This window comes from Mercenaria mercenaria, chromosome 4, assembly GCF_021730395.1.
Source record: "Mercenaria mercenaria strain notata chromosome 4, MADL_Memer_1, whole genome shotgun sequence".
NCBI classification, from domain to species: domain Eukaryota; kingdom Metazoa; phylum Mollusca; class Bivalvia; order Venerida; family Veneridae; genus Mercenaria; species Mercenaria mercenaria.
In genome coordinates, this window is record NC_069364.1 from 87,995,090 (window position 1) to 88,009,457 (window position 14,368).

Below are 14,368 nucleotides of genomic sequence, written 5' to 3' on the forward strand. Positions count from 1 at the left end.
AGGAAACAGCGACTCCATGCCTGAAACGTACAATAATGCTGCTGAAAACCATGTTTGCGTACGCAAGAACCAGTTGCTTCACGACAGCAGATCAAACAAAACATTCATGCCGCCCACTCCTATATCAAGGGATACTCACCTGTCCGTATACACATATTTTGTCGGGTGATTTCAGCGTATAAAACATCTACTGAGAAACTGTTAACGATATTTACGGGAAAACGGTATTTTAGATAATTCGTGTGTTTACGTCAGTCATATTCAATGAATTCCATTGGCTGGCGACTCGCACGCAATAAATAACCTTGGGTCTGGTTCTCGTTTTACTTGTTTACGATAAACGCAAATGCGGGAAACAGAGTATGAATTGTTGCGAATGAAGGCGTTAAGTTGCGTATACCATATATGGTATTTTTACTACGATTGGCGTACTAATAGACGTCAGAGTAAAACGAGCTTTTTTTCAACGACAGGCTAATCGTAAAAAGAATCAAACGGACACCTATTGAAATGTAGATGAAACGTGAAATAACACATGTTTTACGTGTTGTTGCAATGTTAATCTACATCAATGAATTCAATATTAAAAGGAGCTGCGTCACATAATGTCGCCTTTCAGCCTTTTCGAAGGAAAATCTGCACATATATTTTAAGCATATTGGACACCTTTGTATCTATAGCGGTCGAACTTCCGCAAGACAGCTGATAGCTTCATCATCTGAAATCATTTAATATCCAAATTTGACAAAAACAACAAAAACAACTGACCAAAGTATGCGGTGTTTCATATTCATAACTGCATGTGGCTCATTTTTTTTTATCATAATATTATATTTTGAAATCATCCACCAATGTTTTGACAATTATAATTGAGCCGTGCCATGAGAGAACCAACATAATGGGTTTGCGACCAGCAAGGATCCAGACCAGCCTGCGCATCCGCGCAGTCTGGTCAGGATCCATGCTGTTCGCTAGCAGTTTCTCCAATTCCAATAGGCTTTAAAAGCGAACAGCATGGATCCTGACCAGACTGCGCGGATGCGCAGGCTGGTCTGGATCCATGCTGGTCGCAAACCCACTATGTTGGTTTTCTCATGGCACGGCTCATATAAAGACTTTAATTCTTGTACACATTGACAAACACAGAGTATGCTGCCTTTTCCTCATTCTATTTTTTTAAGTCACGCCGACAAAGTTCAGGCACAGGTGTTTGAGCTCTATCAATGAAGTATAAGCGCAGGTTAGATCTCTTGAAGAGTATATTAGGTGGGTGGGATATGGTAATGCATTTATTTATTGATAGAGCTTCAAGCGCATGTGGTTCAGGTCATACGTCGACGTGTGTGGCGGCGTTACTATTTTGATAGTTGAAAAACCCAGCGGCCCAAATGCATTATTTTTTATATGATCGGGTACCAGACTTCACCAAACCACGTGTGTAGCTGGATGTCTTTCTCACATTGGGCTCTATCCCGTAGAGGCGAAGGGATTCAAAGTCAGTGATTACGGATGTCCCACAACCATTATGTATTAAGAGTTTTTAAGACTAATAAGCATGTTATGAATTATAGGAGCTACTTGGTCGTTGGAAGTCTACAGATTCTTAGGCGTAGGTGCGGGGGAGCAGCATATGGTTTGCACCCCACCCGACAAAAGGGGAAAAATCTTTATTGTCAATAAGGGACAAACATTTTTTTTTTTGTGGTTGCTGGAATATTTTCAGTGAATGTCTTGGTATGATTATTTACACCCCCCCCCCCCCCCCCCCCCAACACTTCCCCACCCCCAACCACCATATAACTTTCAGTTCAAACATTTGAATATCTTAAAGAATTATTTCCTATATATGTCAAGTATTACGATAGCTCATCGATTTTAGTAGCTATTTGCCTTTAATGATCTGCGACAGGTTAAATGTTTACAATTATAGTATATGCTGTTCAAACACGATGTAACAGCTCGAGTTCACAAGACGGACTAGAAAATGTAGTGCTATAAATAAGCCTTCACTTTTAGAATTTTACGTTTCCATGATAGTTACATGCGCAGATTTATATTTTACGTTCTTCATTTTTCGTAGCATGCTAACTGGGCATGCAACGGCTTATAGGACTAAAGAGTAAGACAGCAGTGTTTCCAAAAGGAAAAAAAACTGTTCTTGGGGGAGGGGGGCTTTATTTCACTCTGTCCCTCTGGTCAGATCGCTATGTGTCTGTACTAGTCGAGGATGAATTTGGCGCTCCGAGTGGTTGCCTTTGCACTTGAACGGCGCTATATAAATCTGGTATAATAAAACATTGATCTCAGTTGAGCTTAAAGTTTCTTTTTGTTGGGTTAAACTACACAATTATGGTCATATATGGCAAATTTTTCCAGCTTTTTTCTCGGTAGTGGAAGATTCTATGTGTCTCTCTGGGCATTGTTTCGGACACAGGCCGGATTCTACGTAGAACGTAGAACATCCGTAAGTCTCCTGTCATAAAAAATTCTATGTACCAATCGAGGATGGTGATGGACCGTTTTGCCAATCAGCCTAAAGCGTTCCTTTAAATCTCCATATATTTAATGTCCTACTTTCCCCAATGTCAAAAATATCTAGTTTTTATATTTGCGTGACATAATTGACCTAGTAATCTAAATAGAAAGAAGACACTGGAATGTCGCATGTTGTAACCCGACCTATCAGTACAGTGGATCGATCATGTTTGAAGAATGGGGGGAACACAAATACAATCGAGTTATGAATGCACCTCTTTATGATAGAAATCTACTCTTTTTACGTTAAAAATTGATTTACTGCGCCGGTTATACAAGCAGATTGTGGAATTTAACTCGGGCTATTGTTCGTAGTGGATGGACTCGTATTACAATGTTTAGTATGTCGGATTTTGAGTTTTACCTAGCGGCTGAGCCACGCCTAAAAGGCGGCATGATTATTGTGCTTCTCAAAAAAAGTAAACAAACTTCCTGGTACATCAGCAGAATAGGAACTGAATTAATTAGATATCGGATGTTTCCAATAGCAACGTTTTCAATATAGTTCGCCCTAGATTCCAAGAGACTCTAGGCCACTATCTCACTCAAATATTGTGCAACATTGATTTTTCTGTCGACAACATTCCTTTTCTGTACCGACAGAGCCATAAATAGCAACATGCAGGAGTACGTTTGTCGGCCTTGTTAACAGTAACTCAATTTAGCTCAGTTTTCCGTGATAGAGTGGTCTACAGCACCGGGGTGCTAAAAGAGAAAAGTGGCCAAACCAAATCATGTTCACCAAAGGAAATGGAACAATTATTCTTCGTTCACAACGAAATCCATACCGTTGTACCAACATATCAGTTTGGCGTATCAATGCCTCCTTTGTATTCCCAATACAGAAAATAGAACAACTGAAGCCTAAATTATTTACACTTGTCCAACTTTATTATCGAAGATTTTTTTTACAAATGTGACTCTCAAAATGACATCTCTTAAAGTCACATGTATTCAGTTTCCATGGCAACCAATTACATTAAATCATGCATTCTATGTGTCTGTAATGGAACTTGCTATTTTAAATGTGTGAACCACATTATATTTTTTATCAGTTACTCATTTTTTGTCATGAAGTGAAAAATTTCAGCCGCTCTATGGAATCCAATGGTCGCCATGGAGATATAGTCAAACAATGCATTCAATATAATAACCATTCTAATCTATCTGATAATTTATAATCATAAATAAATAAACAAACATGAACGACAAATAATCTTTACAAATAGAACGTAAACATATGGAGCAGCTTTGTACATTTTTAAAATTTCTATATTCTGTAAGTATATAAATTAATGGCTGTCAGGCAATCTTGTGTGTGGTAAATAACAGTTTAATACCGATTGCCAGTTCAATGGACAAAAGCAAAACCTTTTTTTAAGTTTTATGTATACATCTCATAAAACTTCACCCTTAACTGCTTTTTGAAACAACAGCAAACATTCCTGGGTTTGCACCAGTACTGACTTGTTCTCCACAAGTAACTGACAACATTGGTGTCATCTCCATAAGAATCAGGAGGTGGAGCACCAATGGCAACAGGCATCTTTGTCTCCTATAGAAGTGTCACACACTGTGCCCTCTGGTGTTACCCCTGCCTGTAACTAACCTTTACTTTATATACCTACAGAACGACACAATGAAATACTTTTACATTTACACAGATAATAATAAATAGAATGTAGAATGATAATGAAAACGCTATGATTTAATAAATAACATTTAAACTGCATATCAAATTTGTTTTTCATTAATATACAAACTGTATCACGTTTTGTTAAAGTGTGAATATATTTCTGCCTTGAATCAAGCTTCATTCCCAACTCCATCTTCCTTGGACCCCACCCCTATAGGACATGTGTCTTTTTTTGTTTTTGTTGGGTTTAACATCGCACCGACACAATTATAGGTTATATAGCGAACTCCCAACATTGATGGTGGAGGAAGACCCCAGGTGCCACTCTGTGCATTATTTCGTCACGAGCGGGCACCTGGGTAGAACCACCGACCTTCCGTAAGCCAGCTGGATGGCTTCCTCAAATGAAGAATTCAGTGCCCCGAGGGAGGCTCCAGCCCACATAGGTGAGGGGAAAGTGATTTGAAGTCGGCGACCTTAACCAATTTGCCACTGAGGCCCCTAGGACTTATGTCCGCACCCTCAGATAAATGCATGATTTTCATGTGCTTCTGATGGCATGTTCTTATGTCTAAAACAGAAGGCTAACTATCAAGGCAGACATATATGTCAAGCTGTCTTGGATGAAAAACAAAGTCGATATGCAGCATTTTGACATAACACAAGACATATAATATTTACATATATTCCAGTTCAGTAGTACAATTTGTTCTCACACAAAAATCTTCTATGCAATCAATATACACTAGAATTAAATGATATTTTAGATACAGAATTTATAAAAGCTCAGATCACTGGCTAAAAAAGCATCAATAAAAACAAGAGATACATAAAAATCCGTGAAAATTATGAATTTTGTAAAAAGAAATAATAACAGTCCTATGGACAGAATGAAAAATAACAGTCCCATAGACAGAAATAAATAACAGTCCTGAGGACAGAAAGACGTTATTGGGGGTTATCCTTTTAATCATTTGCTCAATAATTTCAAGAATGGTAAAATAATTCACTTATAATATGTTCTTGGTTATTTCATACTGATAGTATAAGGGCGACACTGACAAATTTCTAAGATATTTACAATAAAAAAAATGTTAAAACTTGCAAAGTACTGCCCCTCACCCCACATGCTAGAATCCTATTTTAACTTTAAGTGCCCTTTGGCTTAAAGAGAGGACAATATGGCTGAACCTCAACCCAAATACTTGTTTTATTTTATCTTTTGTTTTATTGTATATATATATACAATACATCCCTTCAATATTTCGCGATTGTTGATCAAACTTTATCTTTCATTTTGAACTAATAACCTCATTTTGCCAATATCTTTGAATTAATGCAACAACTTTATTTTCCACGGGACATTCTTTTTAACAAAACCAATTCCAACTTAAGGCATTTACGAAGAAAGGAAAAAAAAAAAAAAAAAAAAAAAAAAAAAGAGCGGAAACTTCCATAAATTTTCTCAACAATTTTGTATCAAGCTTTGATTGGAAAAAAAAAAATACTTTTTCCTTCTGGAAAAATTTTAACAGTTTTAACAATAAAGTATATCCTTGAGGTATCAGTAAATATCAATCAAATTATAAACATTAAATATTCTAACATTAATGAAACATAGCAAAAAAATAACAGATCTTTGATGGGTTCAACTTTTCTGAAATGTTCAACATTTCTAGATTACTTTTGCTTTATACATAGATAAACATTATACCACAGCATTCATATAAACAAAGAAAAACATAACATCTTGCTGTATTTTACAGTTAAAGAAGCACACCTCCAGATTTAGGTAAATTTGGTTTGGAATTTAGATGATACTTTCACTTATCATGTCTGTAAACAAAAGGTATAAACAAAGTATTTCACCTACTTCTTGACAGTATTTATATATCAACTCTGTATGTAGGAAAGCTGTCTGCTGTGTCAGAAATACAGTAAAATTTTATGTAGAATGGAAAAATGTTGCTCATGCTTACAATATATAAACAAAATAATAATTTGTTATTATTTTGATATTGTGAAGAATCTTCTGAAGGTATGCTCCTTTAAATGACATATGCACATTTCTTGCATTTATCAGCCTTACTACAGGTGTTCACTAGAATAAAACTGATACATAAAATGTTTAAAAAAGAAAACTCTTTTGAGACATTTCTAGATATATCTGTACTGGAATGGTTTAAAGGGTGTCTAATAGTAACTGAGCTGGGTGCAAGATTAAAAAACAGAACTTAGATACCAGTCTGAAAATTCTGGCATTTGATTGGCTGACTTTGACATAAATCCTGAAACTAACCAATGACATGTCTGCATTTCATTGACTGGTCTCCAAACTCAAGTTTTTTAACCTTGGAACTTGAGGTTTTGAGCATAAATCAACCCATATTAATGTATTTATATCTTTAAATATAATAATGAATCCTTTGTAAAATGATTTTTTCCTTTCACCCATCATTTTCAAAAAACACAATGAAAAATATGGCTCCTTGCTAAATGCTACAGACGTTTAATAAAACTTGACAGATTTTCTGACAAATGATATACATGTAAAAAGTATGAATACCTAGGACTCCACTAATTCTTGAACCACATACCTTAAGCACCAACAAATTTCTACAGTGATTTAATACTTATTTAAATGCTGAAGTATTATACACCAACATTAATCAACACTTAAATATCCAGCAGCAAAACTATCCAAAATCATTTGAAATAAACGTACACAGTGTAACAAACTTTTGCAAGAACCTGTAGTCAGATCTGTTCTAAATACAACACATACCCAGTAACATGTCTAACAGACAATTTTCTACTAATAACACATAAAGCTTATGTTGTACAGTAAACTTAAAACTCCTAGAATTACTATTCTGTATATATAATACAACATTGTCACAAACACTTAATATACATTCCCCCCAAAAAAGAAAATACTGCGAAAGCGTAATTATTTCTGGGAGACTAATTTTCATGGATTTCATGGTTGGGCCATTCCAAGAAATGAAATCCCCACAAAGAAGTTGTATTCTCATTTGTTTCTTGTCTGGATATTGAAACCCACAAATTTATATTCTAACAAACCTGCTGTTCTGGCCCAAACCACAAAATATTCGTGCCAACGTAATTAAATGATTTCACAGTAAAACATGAGGATCAACAGGTTAAGTGGTACAGAAGGTCTTTCATGGACAGGATACAATCACTGGTGAAGTTATATCAGATTAAAAAAAGTAAGGTATTAAAAGAACATCTCTGTACAGTAGCTGGAGTAACCCCAATGTTCATAAACTTATTATAGCAAAATAATCATCAAGTAAGCCATTATCAATGGTTAGACCTGCTAAAAATCAATCTGTTAACTTATTGCTTGACATTCTAAAAATCAGTTACATTACTAATTAAAAACATTTATAGTAAATCATAGACATGAACGAACTTCCATCATTTTATGATTAAAAAAAAATGTGTTTCTTATAAACCCATTACAAAAACGACAATTATTACTACAGTAACCAGCTTAGGCAAGACATATTTTGAAGGGTACCTCTAATTTTCTACATTTTACAATTATGAACTTCGATTCCATTCCTCCAGCACTACAATTTAAAAATATAAAATTCTAACAGAATGAGTGTTCTTTCGTAAAGCACTTTTAACATTGCACAAATCATACACAATTTACCATTTAAAGACTTTGTTTTCTATATTAAGCACCTTAAGAATCCGACATCTCCCTAAAAATTAGCATGCACTACTAAGGTTTCTACCATTTCACCAGTAGCTGTCCCTAACTGTACATTTCTACACCCACATTTTCATACTACACTACATGCTCAAACTGACATATTGTAATCTCTGCGCTAAAAATGGACAACTGCTTCTTTACATTAATGCAGTTATCGTCCTTCTGCACAGAGATGACAAATCAAAACACCAGATAATTTACACACAAACACCGGGGAAGTTAAATAAATAAGTTTTCCACCTTTACTGCTAAACCGGGCTACCTTAACTCTAACTGTAAAACTCAAACATTTGGTGCAGAAACAACAAAAGGTAGAAACAAATTTTCTATATACAACCAAATTCCTCATAGTTACTAGTCTGCCAGTTCTGACAAAGCCAAATATTAACGTAACCTCATCCTGTTTCTAAGACATACGTAAAAATCTTATTTTAAACTTCTTTAATAATCTAATTATTGTAACTCACACTTTTTGTTTATTTCAGGAAAGTAAATCCTTGCAAAAACAAAAATTAATACTTTTTACAGAAAAACCGTATGACTTGACTTTATGTAAAATTACATCTCGCGATATTTGACTATTTTTAATTTCTTGTAATTTTGATCAGGTGGTGATATTTGATATATATTACAATACATTTCATTTTTGTCATTAAACTTCTAAATGGTTTTAATGATGTCAATAAAGCCAACAGTCACATGAATGTTCAGCCTACGATTCCTTTATAATCCGAAAATATTCTTTTTGACATTGGATACGACCTTCAACATAATAAAGGTAAAGGGTACATTCTCTATTTGCAAATAAATAAATAGATGAAATTCTTTTAATGTACAACACCCACCTACTCTAAACAAATTATTCACCGCATAAAATTTTTCCTGTATATACAAGCGCAACATTTACTCTACTGATTCGAATGAATTAAATTAGTCAAAAGCTTAAATCTATAGATTTTTTTCTGACCTTATTTACAAGTATATCTACACAGCCTGTCCCGCGGCCTGAAAAATAGTTCATATATACATAATACATAAACTGGATAGACATTTCTTGTGATTCTTGTATCCCATTCTGCCCTGTAGTCCTCCGGCAATTCACAGATAATTGTTATAAACAAAACAGTTTTCACTGGTGAGAATTAATAAAAATATTGGTATTTTTACATATCAACATTAACTTGTTTTGGGGGCAACACTACCATTAAATATGAAATAGGTCTGGAATCTTTAAACATTTAGTACACATTTTTTCACCTTGGTGCAAATAGTGGAAAACTGCAAGGACATACAGAAGTCGGCCATACTTCTGCTAAGAGGTAAGAATACATGCCAGTATTAAAGCAATTTATATGAAGATTAATTTGACCTAAAAAATGAAAATATTTTTGTCTCCTTCAAAAAGTTTTTTTCTTTTTCATATTAGCAAAATTTTTGTAATGATTCTGGTCATAACTGAGTGTTTTGAATTGTAACAATAATCATGTAAATTACCAGTCATGCATGACTTACCCATTTATAGGTCTGGTTCATTATATTCAACTTGGACTAGTTTAGCTGACACTTTATAGTTGTTTATGTTTGTTTATATTTAAGTTAGATCAAAATGTAGTATGTGAGTCATGCAGGAGCATTTTGAATTGTCATCATAGTTTATCACCTACGTCATGTGAAAAAGTACTTCAAACCATACAACAAAATCTGAACAGCTTTCTGCTTGTTTACACATCACAGAAATATCTATTTCCAGCTGAAACCTGTAATATCTTGATCTTGTATTGCCATTATGTAATATATGCCTGCATTGTGTTTTCTGTAAGGAATTAAACAAAAACTGCTTCAATCGCGATAACTGAGGAATCAATCAATCAAAATAAAGAGTTATTATAATAGTAGCTAGATCTGGGATGCTGTATTTGGCTCAAGTAAATTTTGCCAGGGCAGATCACACGAGGCCCACAAGTGCAGTGTGAACTAATCTGGCAAAATCCACTCAAGCTGAATACAAAATCCCAGATCTAGCTACTGTTATTATCTTTTTATTATATACCTCCATCTTTTTGTTTGTCATTTTGTTATCGAATGGAACCACCAATGTTTATCAACCGAGTGTAGTTTTTGTGTGTGCTATTAACAGAATTCTGTCAGGCCATACATATTATATGAAAGTAGTCTGGCAACATACAATACAAAACGCACAATGTTGTTTTGTTTTTTTTTCTGCCTGTTCGTATTTACTTGTGACATACAAGCCATTTTCTTGACAGAATTTATGTAGGTATATAATAAATGTCAGTACTGGTCTCAAGATAAAACTATTCCAAGTTTTTCAAAAACTGTTACACGCAGTCTGTTTGCATCCATACTTTTTTTACAACTTACGGAATGATAACATATAAAAGTAGAATGGTATGCCATAAGACTAAGTCTTTAGAGTATTTCAAATTGGTGCCATTAGAGTTTTGGATAGTGTTTTGGTTCATCAACTACAAACTTAATGAATTAACAGAAATATAATACAGAATATATTTCCTCTCAATAAATAGATTTTAAATAAATAAATAGATATTTACATTATTTACACCATGCTATATTACACTCTCCAAAGATAACCACGTATACAAGTTTCTGTAATACCAAAATTATACCATGACTTTAAGTTATTCGTGAAAACATAGAGCCATCTGTGTTCAAATCATAGCTGTCGCGTACATAACAAAAGCACTAACTAAAGTTCAATCTGATAGAAATATGTAAGAGGCAACCCACCTTAATTTCATCATAAGCCTTATTTTTTTACGTTTCGCTCGCAATAACTTTTCCCAAATCCTTAAGTTTTCTGTAAAATAGTGCATACAAATTTTAGAGCTCTAGCACTACCTGTGAAATCAACCTATCCTTACCTAACATACTTTAATGGTAGAAGTAACTATACAAGATTCATGCACATCTTCTGTTTGACAGATCTTTTTTATACCGACATCACAGATTAATTAAAATTCATTCAATAGTACACAAATTATGAAGATTCTTTCATAAAATCTCAAATAAAGAAAAGTATGTCATGACGATAAACAAACGTCTAAATGTCATAAGAGTATTTTTATCAGAAAGAAGTGAAAGAAATAAATGAGATCATAAAATCAATATTTAATATAAATTTTTTTCTTTTTTATACTAAAATGAAAGGAAGCTAGAATCTTTCATTGCATAGACTTACCTAGTTATAGAATTAAAAGACATTTTAATGTAATTATGAAAAGATTTCATACGAAATGATTCGGACTGTAAGAAATATTGCAATCTCACAATAAACCAATGAGCTAGCTTAGGAGTTCCAACATGACATTTGTATTATATTAATTGAAAACACTGCCATGGCTGAGAGAAATGAGGAACAAATTATATAATGCATGTCTCAAAAAAAAAAAAAAAATACCTAGCCTGCATTAATAATGATATGAATTACAAACAGAAAATTACTAGAGACATTTATGAGAACTGACCTATTTTAACAAATACTGACATGACATGTACAATTTTTTTATGTTTTGACACAAAGTTCAATTGGCAGTCATGGATTTTTATTATAAAAGTATAAAAAATTATGAATAAATCTTGACTAGATCTAGAAACTTGTATATATGAAGTTCATCATTCCTGTTCACTACAAGGTCATCCCAAATGGACCAGTCACATGCTTTTTAATATCATGTGTGCATTTGCATGTGCCTGACACTAAAGTACATGTTGCTGTAACATTTGTTCATGGATGCTAGGCAATACTATGAAGAAACATCCATTTATGACATAACCGGACCCGACCAAAGGTCAAGGTTAAATCCACACATATCCATGAAGCTTCTTTTCGCTGTTTGATGACCTTTCATTCAAATCACCAAGGCAACACATATCTACGACACGTCAACACACAAATCAATTGAGGTTTAAAATAGAAATAGTAAATCCATCAATGATTAAAAAAACTGTTAATTGCAAAACAGCCATTTTAATAATATTATCAACACATTTTTCTGTTGTTTTCTTCACACTGTTCACTCCATGAAGTACATTCTGCTCCCAATAGGGGACAGAATATCCCAACTTTCTGTTGTTTATTTTGCAATTCCTGAGATCACTTCAAATATAGGGGAAAAAGCTATTTTGTTCACATCAGACTTTCATCACCACTTCCAATGTTTTTGAACAGTTTATCACAACATTTAATTACTGAAAACTTTATGCAGTGATTCAGCAATTTTACTGGCAAGTATAATGTAGACAACTTCAATGTACATGAATCCCTGAAATTGTATGCTAGACACTGGGATGAGGTGAACATGGGACCTTTATGTTCACTCTCCCTTAAAAATCATAACTCCTCTCTTTTTTGGGTTTTTGTTTACTGAAAGCACTCCTATGTAGTGTCCATGTGCACATCTGTATGCTTTAAATATAATCCATTATTACTCTAGACTGATTTACATGATTTAATATTCGTTTTGTATAACTTAATGAATTGAGGCCAGTCCAAATTTCTGTATACACAACTTTTTACTTTAACATTCCATTGGTATAGAGTGGTTGGAGACAAAGTTCATTTTAGTTGAGGTACACTGGGCTAGTGTCGTAAGACCGTCTGTTTCTGATAAGGAGTCTTTTGGACTGTCTGGGGGACTTTCCGGCGGAGTTTCAGGTTCGGGTGTATTCGCATCGTAAAAGTCTGCCACACTGAAACTTGGCGTGCTTAAATTACTGTCAGTATCTTCCAAGGATGTACTGCGTTTAAGTTCCTTGCTTTTATTTGTACGAGATGATTTGTCTTTGTTGCACGACCAGCAGGGTTTCAAAAGCTGTGGATCAACAAGAACTTCACCATTCATTCCCTTGAATATGGTACCGCAACAAACTTGGGTCCTGAAAACAGACAACAGAATATGATATGAGCCGTGCCATGGGAAAACCAACATAGTGGGTGTGCGACCAGCATGGATCCAGACCAGCCTGCGCATCCGCGCAGTCTGGTCAGGCTCCATGCTGTTCGCTTTTAAAGCCTATTGGAATTGGAGAAACTGTTAGCGAACAGCATGGATCCTGACCAGACTGCGCGGATGCGCAGGCTGGTCTGGATCCATGCTGGTCGCACACCCACTATGTTGGTTTTCCCATGGCGCGGCTCATATAATTAATATGATGTCTTAACAAGCAAGTGTGTTAAGGATGAAGTTTTAGTCAATTATTAGAGCCAAAATGAAGTCACAACCTCACCCCCCTGAGGGACATCTGTACCAGCATTCTTCTCCTTATACATACACTTATTTAAAGATAAGATTTCAACAAAATCCATAGTCATCAAGTGAAATGCATCTGATGTGAATTGTATCTAAAAATAAAGTATTTTAGTGAAAAATGTATATTGGATTATCTTTAACATTAGTAGGGGTTACTAAAGACTCTCCTAAAGCCATTTTAAATTTCTAAACCTATAACATCATCTCAATCATATCAATAAATATTCATTTTTTTAGCACTGAGGGGACAAACTGTTACAAAACCAGTCTTCTGTCTGGGCATATACATTAATACTGGTTATATCAAATGAAAAATCAAATACACTAAATAAATTAAAATCACTCTCATAAAATCTCTTTGTTTCAACATCAAACAAACTTAAACTACTTCAAAGCACATCAAAGGAAAAAAGTTCATATATGATTCATTAATATAAAACCGGGTTGGCTTTTAATCTCACACTGCTTGCTTAATCTGTATAAACTTCACCATTACATGCAACATTTTTCATTACTACATCTCTACTGACATTATTGCCACAATATGAGCACCTTATCACCACCCTCTGTCCCTTTTCACCAAAAAATAACACCTAGTTCTTGAAACAACATTCTGAGTATTTACAGAGCATTTAAACTAACAACACCTGTGTGACTACTAAGTACTGTTTTATCAACCATATACATTTTAATAGCTTCATTAAAGCCGCAAAATACCAAATGTGTTGGCACACCCATACCCTGAAGCTCTTCCTCATACAACACCTGAATAGCTAGATATGTTGACCCAGATAAATGTCGAACTGAATTTTTCATGACTCACCACTACATCTGTGACCTATTTTACTTATATATAGTGACTGCTAACATATTGAGCCTATAGTTAAAATGAAATTAAATTTAAAATAGGCAAAATAAGCAGAAACTTTGAATGTTAGTTAATGTAGGATTTCAGACAGCAGCCCTACAACAAACAGTCCATTCTGTAATTTTTTGTTGACCGGAAAGTTTTCACGACATTGTGAAACAGTTAAAAAAATTCATCCTCCCATAGGTTTTCTATAAATCCTTACAAAAGGCATACCAAAAACTTAACTACACAAACAAATAATGTGTCTTGCTGTTTAACACTTTAATGAGAGGGCGTTTATCTGTTTT

The 14,368-nt window shown here is 34.3% G+C and overlaps 1 protein-coding gene across 2 annotated transcripts in view; it reads right to left on the reverse strand.

Moving 5' to 3' along the window:
* Nucleotides 1–3,404: 3,404 nt before the first annotated feature.
* LOC123552378 (SIN3-HDAC complex-associated factor-like) overlaps nucleotides 3,405–14,368 on the reverse strand; it is a 47,342-nt gene continuing 36,378 nt past the window's right edge. For both annotated transcript variants that reach the window (XM_045342000.2, XM_045342003.2), the window contains one exon: nucleotides 3,405–12,836. In XM_045342000.2, coding sequence (XP_045197935.2) covers nucleotides 12,479–12,836 — 358 coding nt within the window. In that variant the 3' untranslated portion in view covers nucleotides 3,405–12,478. The remainder of the gene's footprint in view (nucleotides 12,837–14,368) is intronic.